This window comes from Carcharhinus amblyrhynchos, chromosome 10 (assembly GCF_965287045.1).
Source record: "Carcharhinus amblyrhynchos chromosome 10, sCarAmb.v2.hapA, whole genome shotgun sequence".
NCBI classification, from domain to species: Eukaryota; Metazoa; Chordata; class Chondrichthyes; order Carcharhiniformes; family Carcharhinidae; genus Carcharhinus; species Carcharhinus amblyrhynchos.
Window position 1 is genome coordinate 46,646,413 of NC_137333.1, and position 12,941 is coordinate 46,659,353.

Below are 12,941 nucleotides of genomic sequence, written 5' to 3' on the forward strand. Positions count from 1 at the left end.
GTTTGGCTGCATCTATTGGTTTTAAAAATACTCTGCTGCATCTTAAAATGTATAAGGAAGTCTTGCGTCGGAGCTGGATTCCCTCTTGCATTCACACCCACGCAGACCGAAATACATTTGTGAACGAAAAGAAGCCCTTGTGTGTGGAAAGCAGAATTTTATAATTAGTTTCTCCAAATCCAGGGTAGGTCGACAGCGACTGAAAACAGAGAATTCAACCTGAGACCAATGTCATTGATGAATGACTGTGGGATAGACAACAAAACATTCCTGATAAAAGTGTCCCGCCGTTTATAAAGTTACTGCTCCTGTTTCCAGTGAAGGACTGAGAAAACTGCTTGCTTGTTCCATTTTTGCAATAATTGTATTTTTTGGGGTTCGTGATTGAAAATGAAAATTAAAGAAGGGATGAAATAGGATAACGGGGGAAAGAGGAAGAGTGTCACGCCCATTTGAATGATTGTTACCACTATACTGAACAGAAAAGAAAGCACAAAGTGTTTTATGCAGCTCCTAAAGAAAAATAGGAGCTTCCTTGACGATGAAAAGACGTCACTGGCTTCAAGAAATCGCAGCATCAATTGGCTGCAAGTACGTGTCACCATGTGCGTGGGTTTCAGCTTGCTTCATATAAAACAAACTCCCTCAACAGTCACCGATAGCAGCAAGATCTCCAACCGCCAGAATCCTGAGCGACGAAAACAACAGCCAAAGATCGAGCAAATCTTCAGCAAGTTCCGCGCCGCTGAAACAACTGATTTGAATCCTTGGGTTCCTCTTGTAGCACAGATGCCTGCATCATAGCAACTTTCCCGAAAGCATCCAAGACCGGGATTTTGCTAACATCCTAACTTGTTTGAGATACAAGGACATTTTTGAATAATGACCCGTTATATGTGGCCCTCTCTTCCCTATTTAGCCAAGGCTTTCCAAAGATCATATAACTTATTTAACGTCAGCCTTCCCGAGTTACCCAATCTAACTAACAGGTCGACTTTCTTTTCCTGGGGTAACTTTACTCTGGACGATTGGGAGAGCTTTGTAGACTCGGCAAAATACGAGGCGGAATCCCAAAATGCAACCGTCAAAGCTTTGCTTATTGTGGCCTACTCGGTTATTATAGTGATTTCTCTGTTTGGAAATATCCTGGTCTGCCAGGTCGTAATAAAGAATAAACGGATGCATTCTGCCACCAGCCTCTTCATTGTTAATCTGGCCGTAGCGGACATCATGATCACTCTTCTTAACACACCCTTTACTCTGGTAAGACTTTATTTATTAGGGGTGGCATACTTTTTAAGAACTTTATTCCTTCTATTCTTCATGTATACTGAAAACGTTCTACCAAATTGGGAATGAAAACAATGGCGTGCATTTATATAGCGCCTTTAACATAGTAAAACATCAACATAGAGTGTTATCAGACAAAAAAAAGATACTCAGCTCTGTCAAGTGGTACTATGAGGATGTTGCGATGCCAGCGTTGGATCGGGGTAAGCACAGTAAGAAGTTTCACAACACCAGGTTAAAATCCAACAGGTTTATTTGACAGCACTAGCTTTCGGAGTCTCGTTCCTTCATCAGGTGAGTGAGGGCTTGCGTTCGCAAACAGAGCATATATAGACACAAACTCAATTTACAAGATAATGGTTGGAATGCGAGTCTTTACAGATAATCAAGTCTTAAAGGTACAGTGTGAGTGGAGAGAGGGCCAAGCACAAGTTAAAGAGGTGTGTAATGTCTCCAGCCAAGTGCTATTAGGACAGGTGAGCAAAAGCTCGGTCAAAATGGTAATTAAGGTCAATTAACGTGCAAAATGTCGATATGCCATGGATTTTCTTATACTAAGATTTAGGAGATACCAGTCTGTACGGTTGTGTGTTCTTCACCAGTTTACTTCAACACAAAGGTGAATGGGGTCGAAGCCACATATAAATACCTCTGATAACAACCAGGTATTGGCAAGATCCTAAAATGTCCATGTATGCTTCTTACAATGTCTATGATGGTATATACATGCACATATTGCTAATCACAATGTTTTTGTCCACCTCAATCCGAATCTTTGTTGCATTCGAATCTCATTTAAAGCATTGAAAAGTTTAATTGGAACCTTTGGGGTCATTGTTTTGTGTAACACTCAATCACTAGAGGCTGGACGACCTGCATAAAGCTTTATCTTTGCTTTTTGAACATGTTATTTAAAACATTTGTACAGTATAAGCACGCGCTGACACGGTTATTCTTCCGCTTTTAAACGTTTTCGACTTAATGTATGATAAGTTGACACGTAAACAAATAACGTGTAAATAGGATAGGGCGACAAATAGTAAGTGGCACTCAGTCTAAAGTACAACGTTGTCCCAAAGTAACTTCTAAACTGGACTAAGTTAGTTTTGCAGAGACATGGCAGCATATTTTTTAAACGATCGTACAACTGTCATTGTTACAACTTTTCAACTGTATTGACAAAATAAAGAGTACAATTAAACCATAATTAATGCAAATATGGGGTGATAATGAAATAGCTTCTTAGTAAATCGTATTTTTTACTAACAGTAATTTAGACAAAAAGGATTTTTAACTCTCGCAGTTGGAGTTGTATATTTTATTCCTGGTTATATATTTCATTACTCCCACAAGCTTAGCACGTTTTAACACAATTACAATGAACAGACATGAACAGGATTGCTGGGTGGATGTATTTGTCTATTATACATCAATCACTGTATGAATAATCTTATATTTTTGATTGACAGGTTCGCTTTGTTAACAGCACTTGGGTTTTCGGGCAGGTCATGTGTCACATCAGCCGCTTTGCTCAGTATTGTTCCTTGCACGTCTCGACTCTCACCTTGACAGCCATCGCCCTAGACAGGCATCAGGTAACTCATCAAATGTGCACGAGGACAAATTACAATGAATTATAATTCCTTTGGAAGCGTTTTGTTGTTCCTAGCCACCAATAAAAGCGTAAAGTCAATTGATCTTTGAGAAATAGTGTAGTTTTTACGGCTATTTTGCCTATCTTAAAGCCTATTTTCCTTAACAAACACCAAAAAGGGCCAAATGTTAACTCGAGTAAGACTTTTCACACATTATCTTTTGGTATAGAATTAATGCTGTCCTATAATAATATTCCTTAAGTCAGTCATACCTCCACCCGCCCCGACCCAAGGGAGAAATATTTACGTGTTTGTTGAGGTCATTAAAGTGTAACAAAGCTTGATCAAGTTGCAAAACAAACATTTTTTTTGGATAGTTTACAGTGAATCTGTACATATACTGGGAATAGTTGACTCCGGCAATCGGGGAAGTTGGTTTTGCATTGACCATGGCATGACGTAAACCCGCAATTGGATAAACCTGTAAAATCCATACTTCCAGCCGATTCCCAAGAACTGTAGATATTATAGTAGAACAATCTTTCTGTCATTGCAAACTTATGTCCAATTTAAGGTATTTGCATAAACCCGGAATCAGGTCCAAACAAAGCAAAAAGATGCCCACTCCCTTTGGGAATGGCATTCCACATCGCCTACGGTTGACATCACTTGCAGTATAACTCCGGCGCACTTTATCATAATAACCTGAGATGAGTAGCCTCGCTACAACTCTAACCAGAGATTTTGATTCCATTTTAACATTCCAAGGAGTCTCCTAAAAGAAAACAGATAATTGTGTAGAATTTCTTAGGCATAGTGCAACACTGTTGGGAAAGGGTTATATCGTGATTTAAACCCCCGGCAGCTGTACAACAATCACTTATTCCCACTGCAGCTCAATCCCCTCTTTAATATTTACGAACCAAAGTGCGGTGTGTGAACTATTCATTGAACAGTCTACACTTAATTGTCAAGCTAAAGGCAAAGGGAAGCAGTCAGTATCTGCAACATTTTATACTTGCAGCACCGAGACCTCAAACAGCACCCAGTGCCCACCAATCCATTTCCGGCGCTGTTCATCTCCTCGGTGCTGAATATTTAGCACTGATTAATGTCTCTCTTTTTAAATAGAAGCAGACGCTCGGGATATTTCTGGATTCAGTTGGATCAGTTGTAGTTATTAACTGTAATCTGTTCTACAACACAAACCGACACTCATTGACAACATTATTTACCGTAAGGCTCATCGTATTAAATTGTCCATTCATTCATCCGGTCCTGAATTCAATTTCTCCGCATGCTCCCCTTTTGTTTTTGGTCGTTCTGTTCTTTTCCCTCGATATAATTTGGACATTACTTTGGATCCTAACCCATTTAATGTTAAATAAAGACATACTATATCACAACAAATCATTTGACAGTAGTTCAGCGGTAAGAGGCGACTTTTTGTGGCGGGTTCTTTTGATTGAAGTCAGCAGATGTTTGATTTGTTTTGTTTTAAGACTGCAAACATAGCGATACAGCAAGGAATGATTTCAGACCGCTGTAATATCAGACACAACAGCTTCAAGTAGACCTCTGCAGAGCCCTGCGCACGCGTAGTCACAATAACACTCGATATTTAAATCCACTCAGTACATCAGAAAGTCCAGATGATGACAAATCCATTGGAAGTTCCAGGGTGTTTTTTTCTCTCTCTGTCTCCGAGTCAGGCTTTAACCTATAAATAATTTCACTTTGAAAAGGAAATGGTAGGTACTCCAACATGCACCAATGCTTACAATATCCATCCGGAAAACCCACTTACACTACTCCAGTGGAGGTACTAATTTAAACAGTGCAGGAATCTCCAGAAAAATACAGGAAAGAGAAAATACAGGCAAAAATGTTAAACGTTTGTAAATCATCATTTGCTGTCAATGTGAGATTAAAAACAGGTTGTAAGAGTTTTTTTTGGAAGTGATCATATATTGCACAAATCTTATATTTATACTAGAAATGAATGATTCTGTCTTGTGTAGGTTATCATGCACCCTTTGAAGCCACGTGTGCCACCGTCCAAGGGTGTGCTTTACATCATCATCATCTGGATTATGGCCACTTGTTTCTCTCTCCCACATGCTATCTATCAGAAACTCTTCAAATTTGAATACAGGTAAATGTTCAGAGATTGATTATGTTGATAGAGTTCCTCATTGAATGATGGAACAGGCTTGAGGGGCTGAATGGCCTACTCCTGTTCCTATTTCTTATGGTCTTAAGCTTTACCTTCTATAAATGTGTAATTTGAATAGGTTGTTCTGTTTGATATCACCCTTGCCTCAATAGCAGCTTTCACACTTCTATTAGAATATATAAGTGATGACAAGTATAGCATGCTGGGGAGGAACAGTTGACTTTAGGTTTGTGGGACTGAATTTTACCAGGCCTCTGGAGATGGGCTGCAAGTTGGAAGGATTCCAAGTCTCGCAATGGGCTGTCATGAAGGAAGCCTGATGTCTTTAAGTTGGATATTCAAAAGGACAGCCAGAATGGTTAGAGGACCTTGTGCTGAAATGTGATGGCAGGTTAATTCAGCCTATTTAATAGGCAATTAATTACTATTTTATCAGAGATTTCAAATTTTACAACATGTGCATAGGAACAAGAGAGTTTCAGATTCTTGCCAGGCAAAAGGAGGCAATAAAATGGGAGGAATGTAAGAGACCAAAAAAACTGAGTGCAATTATCTGTCATGGGCCTCTTTAACTCAGTTGTCAAGATCACTGGTGTGGAGGAAATTCAGAGAGCTAAAGAGTACAACATCTACAGGCAATGGGGCAGCAGCAACTAGGGGGTCATGCATGAGGCTCCAGAGATATAGAGGTAGAGGGCGCAGCGGAGCACGCAACCAGTCATAAAAACGTAAGAGCTAGGAGCAGGAGTGGGCCATTTGGCCTCTCGAGTCTGCTCAGCCATTCAATAAGATCATGGCTGATCTTTTCGTGGACTCAACTCCACTTACCCATCTACTCACCATAACCCTTAATTCTTTCACTGTTCAAAAATCTATATACCTTTGCCTTAAAAACATTCAATGAGGTAGCCTCAACTGCTTCATTGGGCAGGGAATTCCACAGATTCACAACACTTCGGGTGAAAAAGTTCCTCCACAACTCAATCCTAAATCTGCTCCCCTTTATTTTGAAGCTATGTCCCCTAGTTCTAGTTTCACCCACCAGTGGAAACAACCTCTCTGCTTCTATCTTATCTATTTCCTTCATAATCTTATATGTTTCTACAAAATCTCCCCTCATTCTTCTAAATTTCAGTGAGTATAGTCCCAGTCTACTTAGTCTTTCCTCATAAGCTAACCCTCTCAATTCCAAAATCAACCTTCTGAATTTCCTCTGCACCCCTTACAGTGCCAGTATATTGTTTCTCTAATAAGAAGACCAAAATTGTACACAGTACTCCAGGTGTGGCCTCACCAGCACTTTATATAGCTGCAAAATAACCTCCCTGTTTTTAAACTCCATCTCTCTAGCAATGAAAGATGAAATTCCATTTGCCTTCTTAATTACCTGCTGCACATGCAAACCAACTTTTTGTGATTTATTCACAAGGACACCCAGATCCCCTGCACAGCAGCATGCTGCAATTTTTTACCATTTAATTAGTTGTCCATTTTGCTGTTATTCCTACCAAATGAATGACCTCACTTTTACCAACATTGTATTCCATCTGCTACACCCTTGCCATTCACTTAAACTACCTACATCTCTTTGCAGACTTTCAGTGTCCCTGCACATGTTGCTCTACTAATCACCTTAGTGTCATCTGCAAACTTTGTTACACTACACTTGGTCCTCAACTCCAAATCATCTATGTAAATTGTAAGCAATTGCAGTCCCAAGACTGACCCCTGAAGCACACCACTAGTCACTGATAGCCAACCAGAAAACACCCATGTATCCCAAATCTTTGCTTTCTAGTTAAACTATATAACTATATAATTATATTTAACTATATAATTAGTTAAGTATGATCTACCTTTCATGAATGTGTCTTCCCAATGGAACAATTTCTATCCAGATGCCCTGTTATTTTTTTCTTGATGATAGATTCAAGCATTTTCCCTGCTACAGAAGTTAAGCTAACCAGTTGTTAGTTACTTGCCTTTTGTCTACAGCCTTTTTTAAACAGTGGCGTTACATTTGCTGTTTTTCAATCTGCTGGAACTGCCCCAGAGTCCAGCAGGTAAATTAGCACAAGTGCATTTGCTATTTCCCTTGCCATCTCTTTTTGTACTCTGGGATGCAGTTCATCAGGGCTAGGAGATTTGTCTACCTTTAGCCCCATTAGCTTGCCCAACACTGCTTCGTTAGTGATAATGATTGTTTCTAATTCCTCACCTGCCATTGCCTTCTTGTCATCAATTTTTGGCATGTTATTTGTGTCTTCCACTGTGAAGACTGATACAAAATACCTGTTCAATACCTGAACCAGGAATTTCTCATTTCCTGTTACGCAATTCCTCTTCTCATCCTTTAAATACCAATGTTTTCCACGACACTCTTTTTCTTGTTGTGTATTTGTAGAATCTTTTGCTATCTTTTTATATTCTGACCCAGTTTACTCTCATAATCTATCTTACTTTTCTTTGTAGCTTTTTTCTGGCTTTCTGTTGACCTTTAGGGATTTCCCAATCCTCTAGTTTCCCACTAATCTTTGCCACTTTGTTTGCATTTTCTTTCAGTTTGATACCTTTCTTTATTTCCTTCGGTATCCATGGCTAATTATCCCCTTTTCTACAGTGTTTCCTTATCATTGGTATATTCAGAAAATTTTAACCACTAGAGAGGGTCAGTTTTACCCACTAGAGAGGGTCTATTATCAGAGGCTCAGCTTCCTGCAAATAACTGAATGGCAGTGTGCCCAAAGATAGTATCCCTCAGGGGAGGCCATGATGGAGAGAGCTGAGCCCTAAGGAAAGTGTAGCCACTCGATACCTGAGACACTGAAGATGTCCATGGCACCAAATTTCTATGGTTCTGGATCATTCTAGAGATCATCTGGGAAATGTCTCTGATTTCTCAGTTTGCAGCAAGATGGTTATCATTGTCATTTTCAAGAGGGCCAGCCAATACCTAGGCTTTCATACTGACCCAGGAAATTCAAGCTGAGAGACCATTGGGTCTGGAGCCATACCTGGATTCCTCTTCTTGCAGGGTTTCATTGACTGCATTCACATGATCATCAAGGTTCCTTTGACCAGACAACAGACTTCAACAACAGGAAGGACTTCTACCCAGACAGTGTACAACTGATATTCAATCACTGCAAACACTTCCTGCAAGTGTATGCATAGTTCTCGGGAAGCAGTGACACAAGCAGTTCCAGGCACCAGGTCTTTTCATAACCCAAAGTGATACTGAGTGATAAGGGCTACCCACTGAAGCAATTGGTTACTGATGCCTGTAGACACACAAGCACTGATGCGGAAAAGAGGTACAACTTTGGGACAGCTCAAATGACCATTAAGCAGAACTTTGGCCTTCTGAAGATACGGTTCAGATGCCTGGATCAATCTAGTGGAGTCTTTCAGTATGGTCCAGCAAGGGTCTCTTGTGTCATAGTGATGTACAGTGCTCTGTGAAACCTGGCACTACAGAAGGGATAGTAAGGATATCCTGGAGTTTGATGCCTCTTCTAAGAGTGAGTATAGGGAGGAAGATAGTATGTGGGTGTTGAATGATGGAGGACCCCTAAGACTACACGCAGGGCACAATGAGAATAAAGGGAGGCTTGCGATTCAATAATACAAACATTTTCACATGATACTTACTGATAGGTCCATGCAATCCAATAAAGCTACAGTTCTGGAGCCCTGTTTTTGTTTTCTCGACAGCCTTAACACTTTTCTGTGTCCATTAGGACATTAGATAGCAGCATGGGGAATGCATTGACTTTATGCAGATTAGTCCTTCACATACCAGCTCTCGAGGGAGCTAGAGTACTTTTAAAGGCTCAACAGCCCACAAATGGAAGGCTTCCTCTTGCCTTGCAATATTCTACATTTATTGGGAAAGAAAAGTTTGTAAGTTAGTGTTCATCAACAAAAAATAAACCCCTCTATTCCCAGTGCAGCCTCCTTAAATCTCTTTTACATGTTCCTATGTGATCCTCCACATGTGCAATCAGTTGATGTGGAGAAAGCTATTGACTTTGGTGTCCTATGGTTTTCAACTAGCTTGGTGGTCATCTGTCATGGTAGCTGGTGGAATGGAAATTGAATTAATAAATCTGGAATATAAAGCTAGTCTCAGTAACGGTGACCATGAAACTATCATCACTTGTTGTAAGAACCCACCTAGTTCACTGATGCCCCTTTGTGGGTCTGAAATGGCCTACCAAGCTACTCAGTTTAACAGCAATTAGAAATGGCCAATAAATGTCAATGACATTCGCATCCCATGAAAGCGCTTTTGAAAAAATAGCATGTAAGGCTATTTTGGCATCATCTTGGCAGATTGCCTAAGGTCATTTATCCACTCAAGCACTGCTGCTAGGATCAAGGGATGTCTTTGTGAGCAGGTCGAATAGATGAACTATTAGAAACCTTTCAAATATAATGCCAGCCCTTCCAGGAGAGGTTCTCATGCCTCCTGCAATGTCCGAATGGACAGCTTCTCTGCCTTAGGCAGTTGATTAGATGGCTCCAAATGGATCACTAACTCGAGCACCCTCTTCCCCATTCAAGTGGCAAAGGTTCCCAAGCCTAGCTTTGGTATTGGGGATGAATTGTCATGATTAATCAACAATGCCATTATTGTTGTATCTTGCCACTGTCTAGACTAGAGAAGGAAAACTTGATAACATTGCTGTCCTTCATCTAGCAATTATTAGGTTCCTATGAATCAAAGATTTAAGTGCATTAAAGTTGGCACTTTCATTGTTCTCATTTTAAATAAGACATTAAACCAAGGCCTTTCTCTGATAATCATAAAATATCCCACAGTACTAGTGGAATAGTTCACCCAGTGTCCTAGCAATACTTACACATCAACCAGCAGAATATAAATTTGGATTTTCTGTTCATGTGCTGTTACTGGTGAAATCCTGCTGGCCACAAATTGATTGCTGTGTTTCCCCAATGACACTTCATTGGTTATAAAGGTTTGAAGAATTGCCAGATGGTTACATGAAATGCTAGTCCTCTCCATTTTTATTTAATTCAATGAATGGTTAACTTTAAAGTCTTCAAGAAAATTTATGTACAATATCCAATGACAACTGTCCTTTTTAATATTATTACTAAACATACACAACATGAAACATTAGTAATTTAGATAATATGGTTAATTATTCTCTTTTGAATATATACTTACAGTCAAATTAATTCATCCAGTCAATTAAATGATCTTTGTCCACCAAAGACTGTTAGAACTAAATGTAAAAATTATCATCACCATAAGTTCTGCTCACAAGAATTTGTCCACAAAATCAGACTAAGTGCTAATAACAAAATCATTCATTTCTGGCTAGCATGAAAAATGGAAAGAACCATGCAACAGAACATCCAAAACAGCACAAAAAGTTCTGTAATATTGACTTATATTAGGTATTATAAACCATTGATCCCATTGATGAAATTATTTTTTTTATTTTATATTGCAGCAAAGAAAGGATTCGGAGTTTGTGTGTTCCAAACTTCCCAGAGCCAGCAGACCTCTTCTGGAAATATTTGGACTTGGCCACATTTATCATGTTGTATGTACTTCCCCTTTTAATCATCACTGTCACATATACCACAGTTGCCAAGAAGTTGTGGCTTCGCAATGCTATTGGGGATGTGACAACAGAACAGTATTTTGCACACCGACGGAAAAAGAAAAAGACAATTAAAATGCTGATGCTAGTTGTGGTAGTATTTGCTGTCTGTTGGTTTCCTCTAAACTGTTATGTTGTCCTTATTTCTAGTCATATCATCCATACCAACAATGCTCTCTATTTTGCTTTCCACTGGTTTGCCATGAGCAGTACTTGCTATAACCCCTTTATCTACTGCTGGTTGAATGAGAGTTTTCGTTTAGAACTTAAATCTCTCTTAAATATATTCAGAAGAGAACATGGAGTGCAGGAACATGTCCTCCCCTCCACGGCCCCTTCTTACAGGCTGGCCTGGCCTGAACAGGGTAAATTCAAGAGGGGACAAGATCCTCAAAGTCTGCGCTCCAACAGCAATATCCAGTCAGGAAAGACAGATATTTCATCAGTTGAACCAATTGTTGCTGTGAGCTAGAATTGAAGTTCTGCCATTTTCTAACATCATGTACCAGCAAATAGTAAAGCTTTGGATTTTACTGTTATCACAACTGCAAAACTGTCAATATTTGACATAATCCTTTTGTGCAACTGATGGCAATTTCTGGTGTGCAGTTGAACATGGAGGTCCAGCTGTTTCTTTTACTGATTCTCTGCCCCTTCACAGGATGCACTCATGATGTCTTGGCAGCTGGAATTCACTAAATTGGCATGAAGTTCCACTTTTTAAACTTTTGTTCTCGCTGTAAAAACTCTTGAAAAAGTTACACCTTATTGAATGAAATGTAACTAGGTTTTTAACAGCGCAATGACTCATAGGCCAGAACTTTCCAGCCATTCCCACCAGCGGTGCACCCCTGCTGTGGGTTTCATGACGCCGAGTGATGCATTCAATGGGAAACCATGTTAACAACATCTGTACCAGAAGACTCCACAACTGGCCAAAGGTGGGCTACCACCCACTGCTATGAAACACACAGAGGGTTGTGCAGTAAATCTCACTCATTGTTATGTTGAATAGCTTCTCTAGCCCTGAAATCTACTTTTATATTTGCAGAATATAAAGTTTATCCATTCAATGGTAAAAATTTTACAATTTTTTAAAGTTCATGACATTTAGTTTCTATCTTTGTCCCTTGCAAATGCCTCTTTATGTTGCTTTTTGTAAAATTATACAATGTGAATGATGAAACCTACTTATTCCCTGGTTTGCTGTCAGTGAAAATTCTTCAATGTGATTGGCTGTGTAGCCTGCTTGGTGACATTACTGCTACTGAACGCCAGTTCCCCTGAAGCTGACAGAGTGAAATTAACATCAGCAAAAGAGTTCACCAAAACCATGCAGCATACCATTGACCACAAAATCAGGGCCATTGCTTCTGGTTCTACAAAGCTGTTTCAGCTCAGTGCCATTGTACAGAATTTTTAAAACTCTACAAAGATCACCACACACTTGACAAATTGAATACATTACTCCAAACATTCATAATTAATAATATGAAAATTAATTGGTTTCATTGCTGTGAGGACAGTTACTTTCATTGGAAATGGTATATCCCAGGTGAAGGCATAAATTGCTGTGATGCCTTTAATGGCTGAACAGGCTACTGACGCACATGAAGCATGCTCATTTAGTAAAGAATGGTAAGGTTGTTAAAACTTGTGGAATAGTCAGCATCTTAAAAATTCAGTATATGAATATTAGGAAGAATTAAGCAATTAATTGACAGATGTGGATGATAAATGATTAAAAATAAGAAGCCAAAAGGGATCATAGTTAATATTGGCTTCTAATAGAGCCTTGCAAGGGTAAAAGGTAGTAATAGTAAAGCATTTAAATTGTTATTACTGATAAGCAAGAGATTGTGCAGACAATTTACTGAAGTTTTGAATAGGTCATTTAATATTATAGGATAGATGTTACAAAGTTGTGCTTTCATTGTAAATTCTCAACTGTCAGGAGCATGTATCAGGAATTCAGGCACAGATGTCAACGGCCACACTGGATTTTCCATCGATTTATTTAAATGGTTTGAAAATCCAATGAGGCTGATTCACCTCCATGCTTGGATTCCTGATTTGTACTCTGGTGCACCAAGTTTGATGCTGGAATTACGAATTTGTAGAATCCACCCACAGAAGCTTCAGCAATTATATTTGTCTCGTACTTGAAACCAAACTCCAAGAGACTTACTCAGTTTTAAAATTTATTATTAATGTATAATGCAAAATTCTGTGTGGAATCTTTTT

General features: G+C 39.2%; 1 protein-coding gene across 1 annotated transcript; it reads left to right on the forward strand.

Annotated features, from left to right (window-relative positions):
* The first annotated feature begins 870 nt into the window (after nucleotides 1-870).
* Nucleotides 871-11,202, forward strand: LOC145349366 (G-protein coupled receptor 83-like). Its single transcript, XM_080197882.1, has 4 exons — nucleotides 871-1,263; nucleotides 2,760-2,885; nucleotides 4,907-5,040; nucleotides 10,545-11,202. Exons 1-4 carry the CDS (start codon nucleotides 883-885, stop codon nucleotides 11,167-11,169), a joined length of 1,266 nt encoding a protein of 421 aa, XP_080054008.1. The 5' UTR covers nucleotides 871-882; the 3' UTR covers nucleotides 11,170-11,202.
* Nucleotides 11,203-12,941: the final 1,739 nt, after the last annotated feature.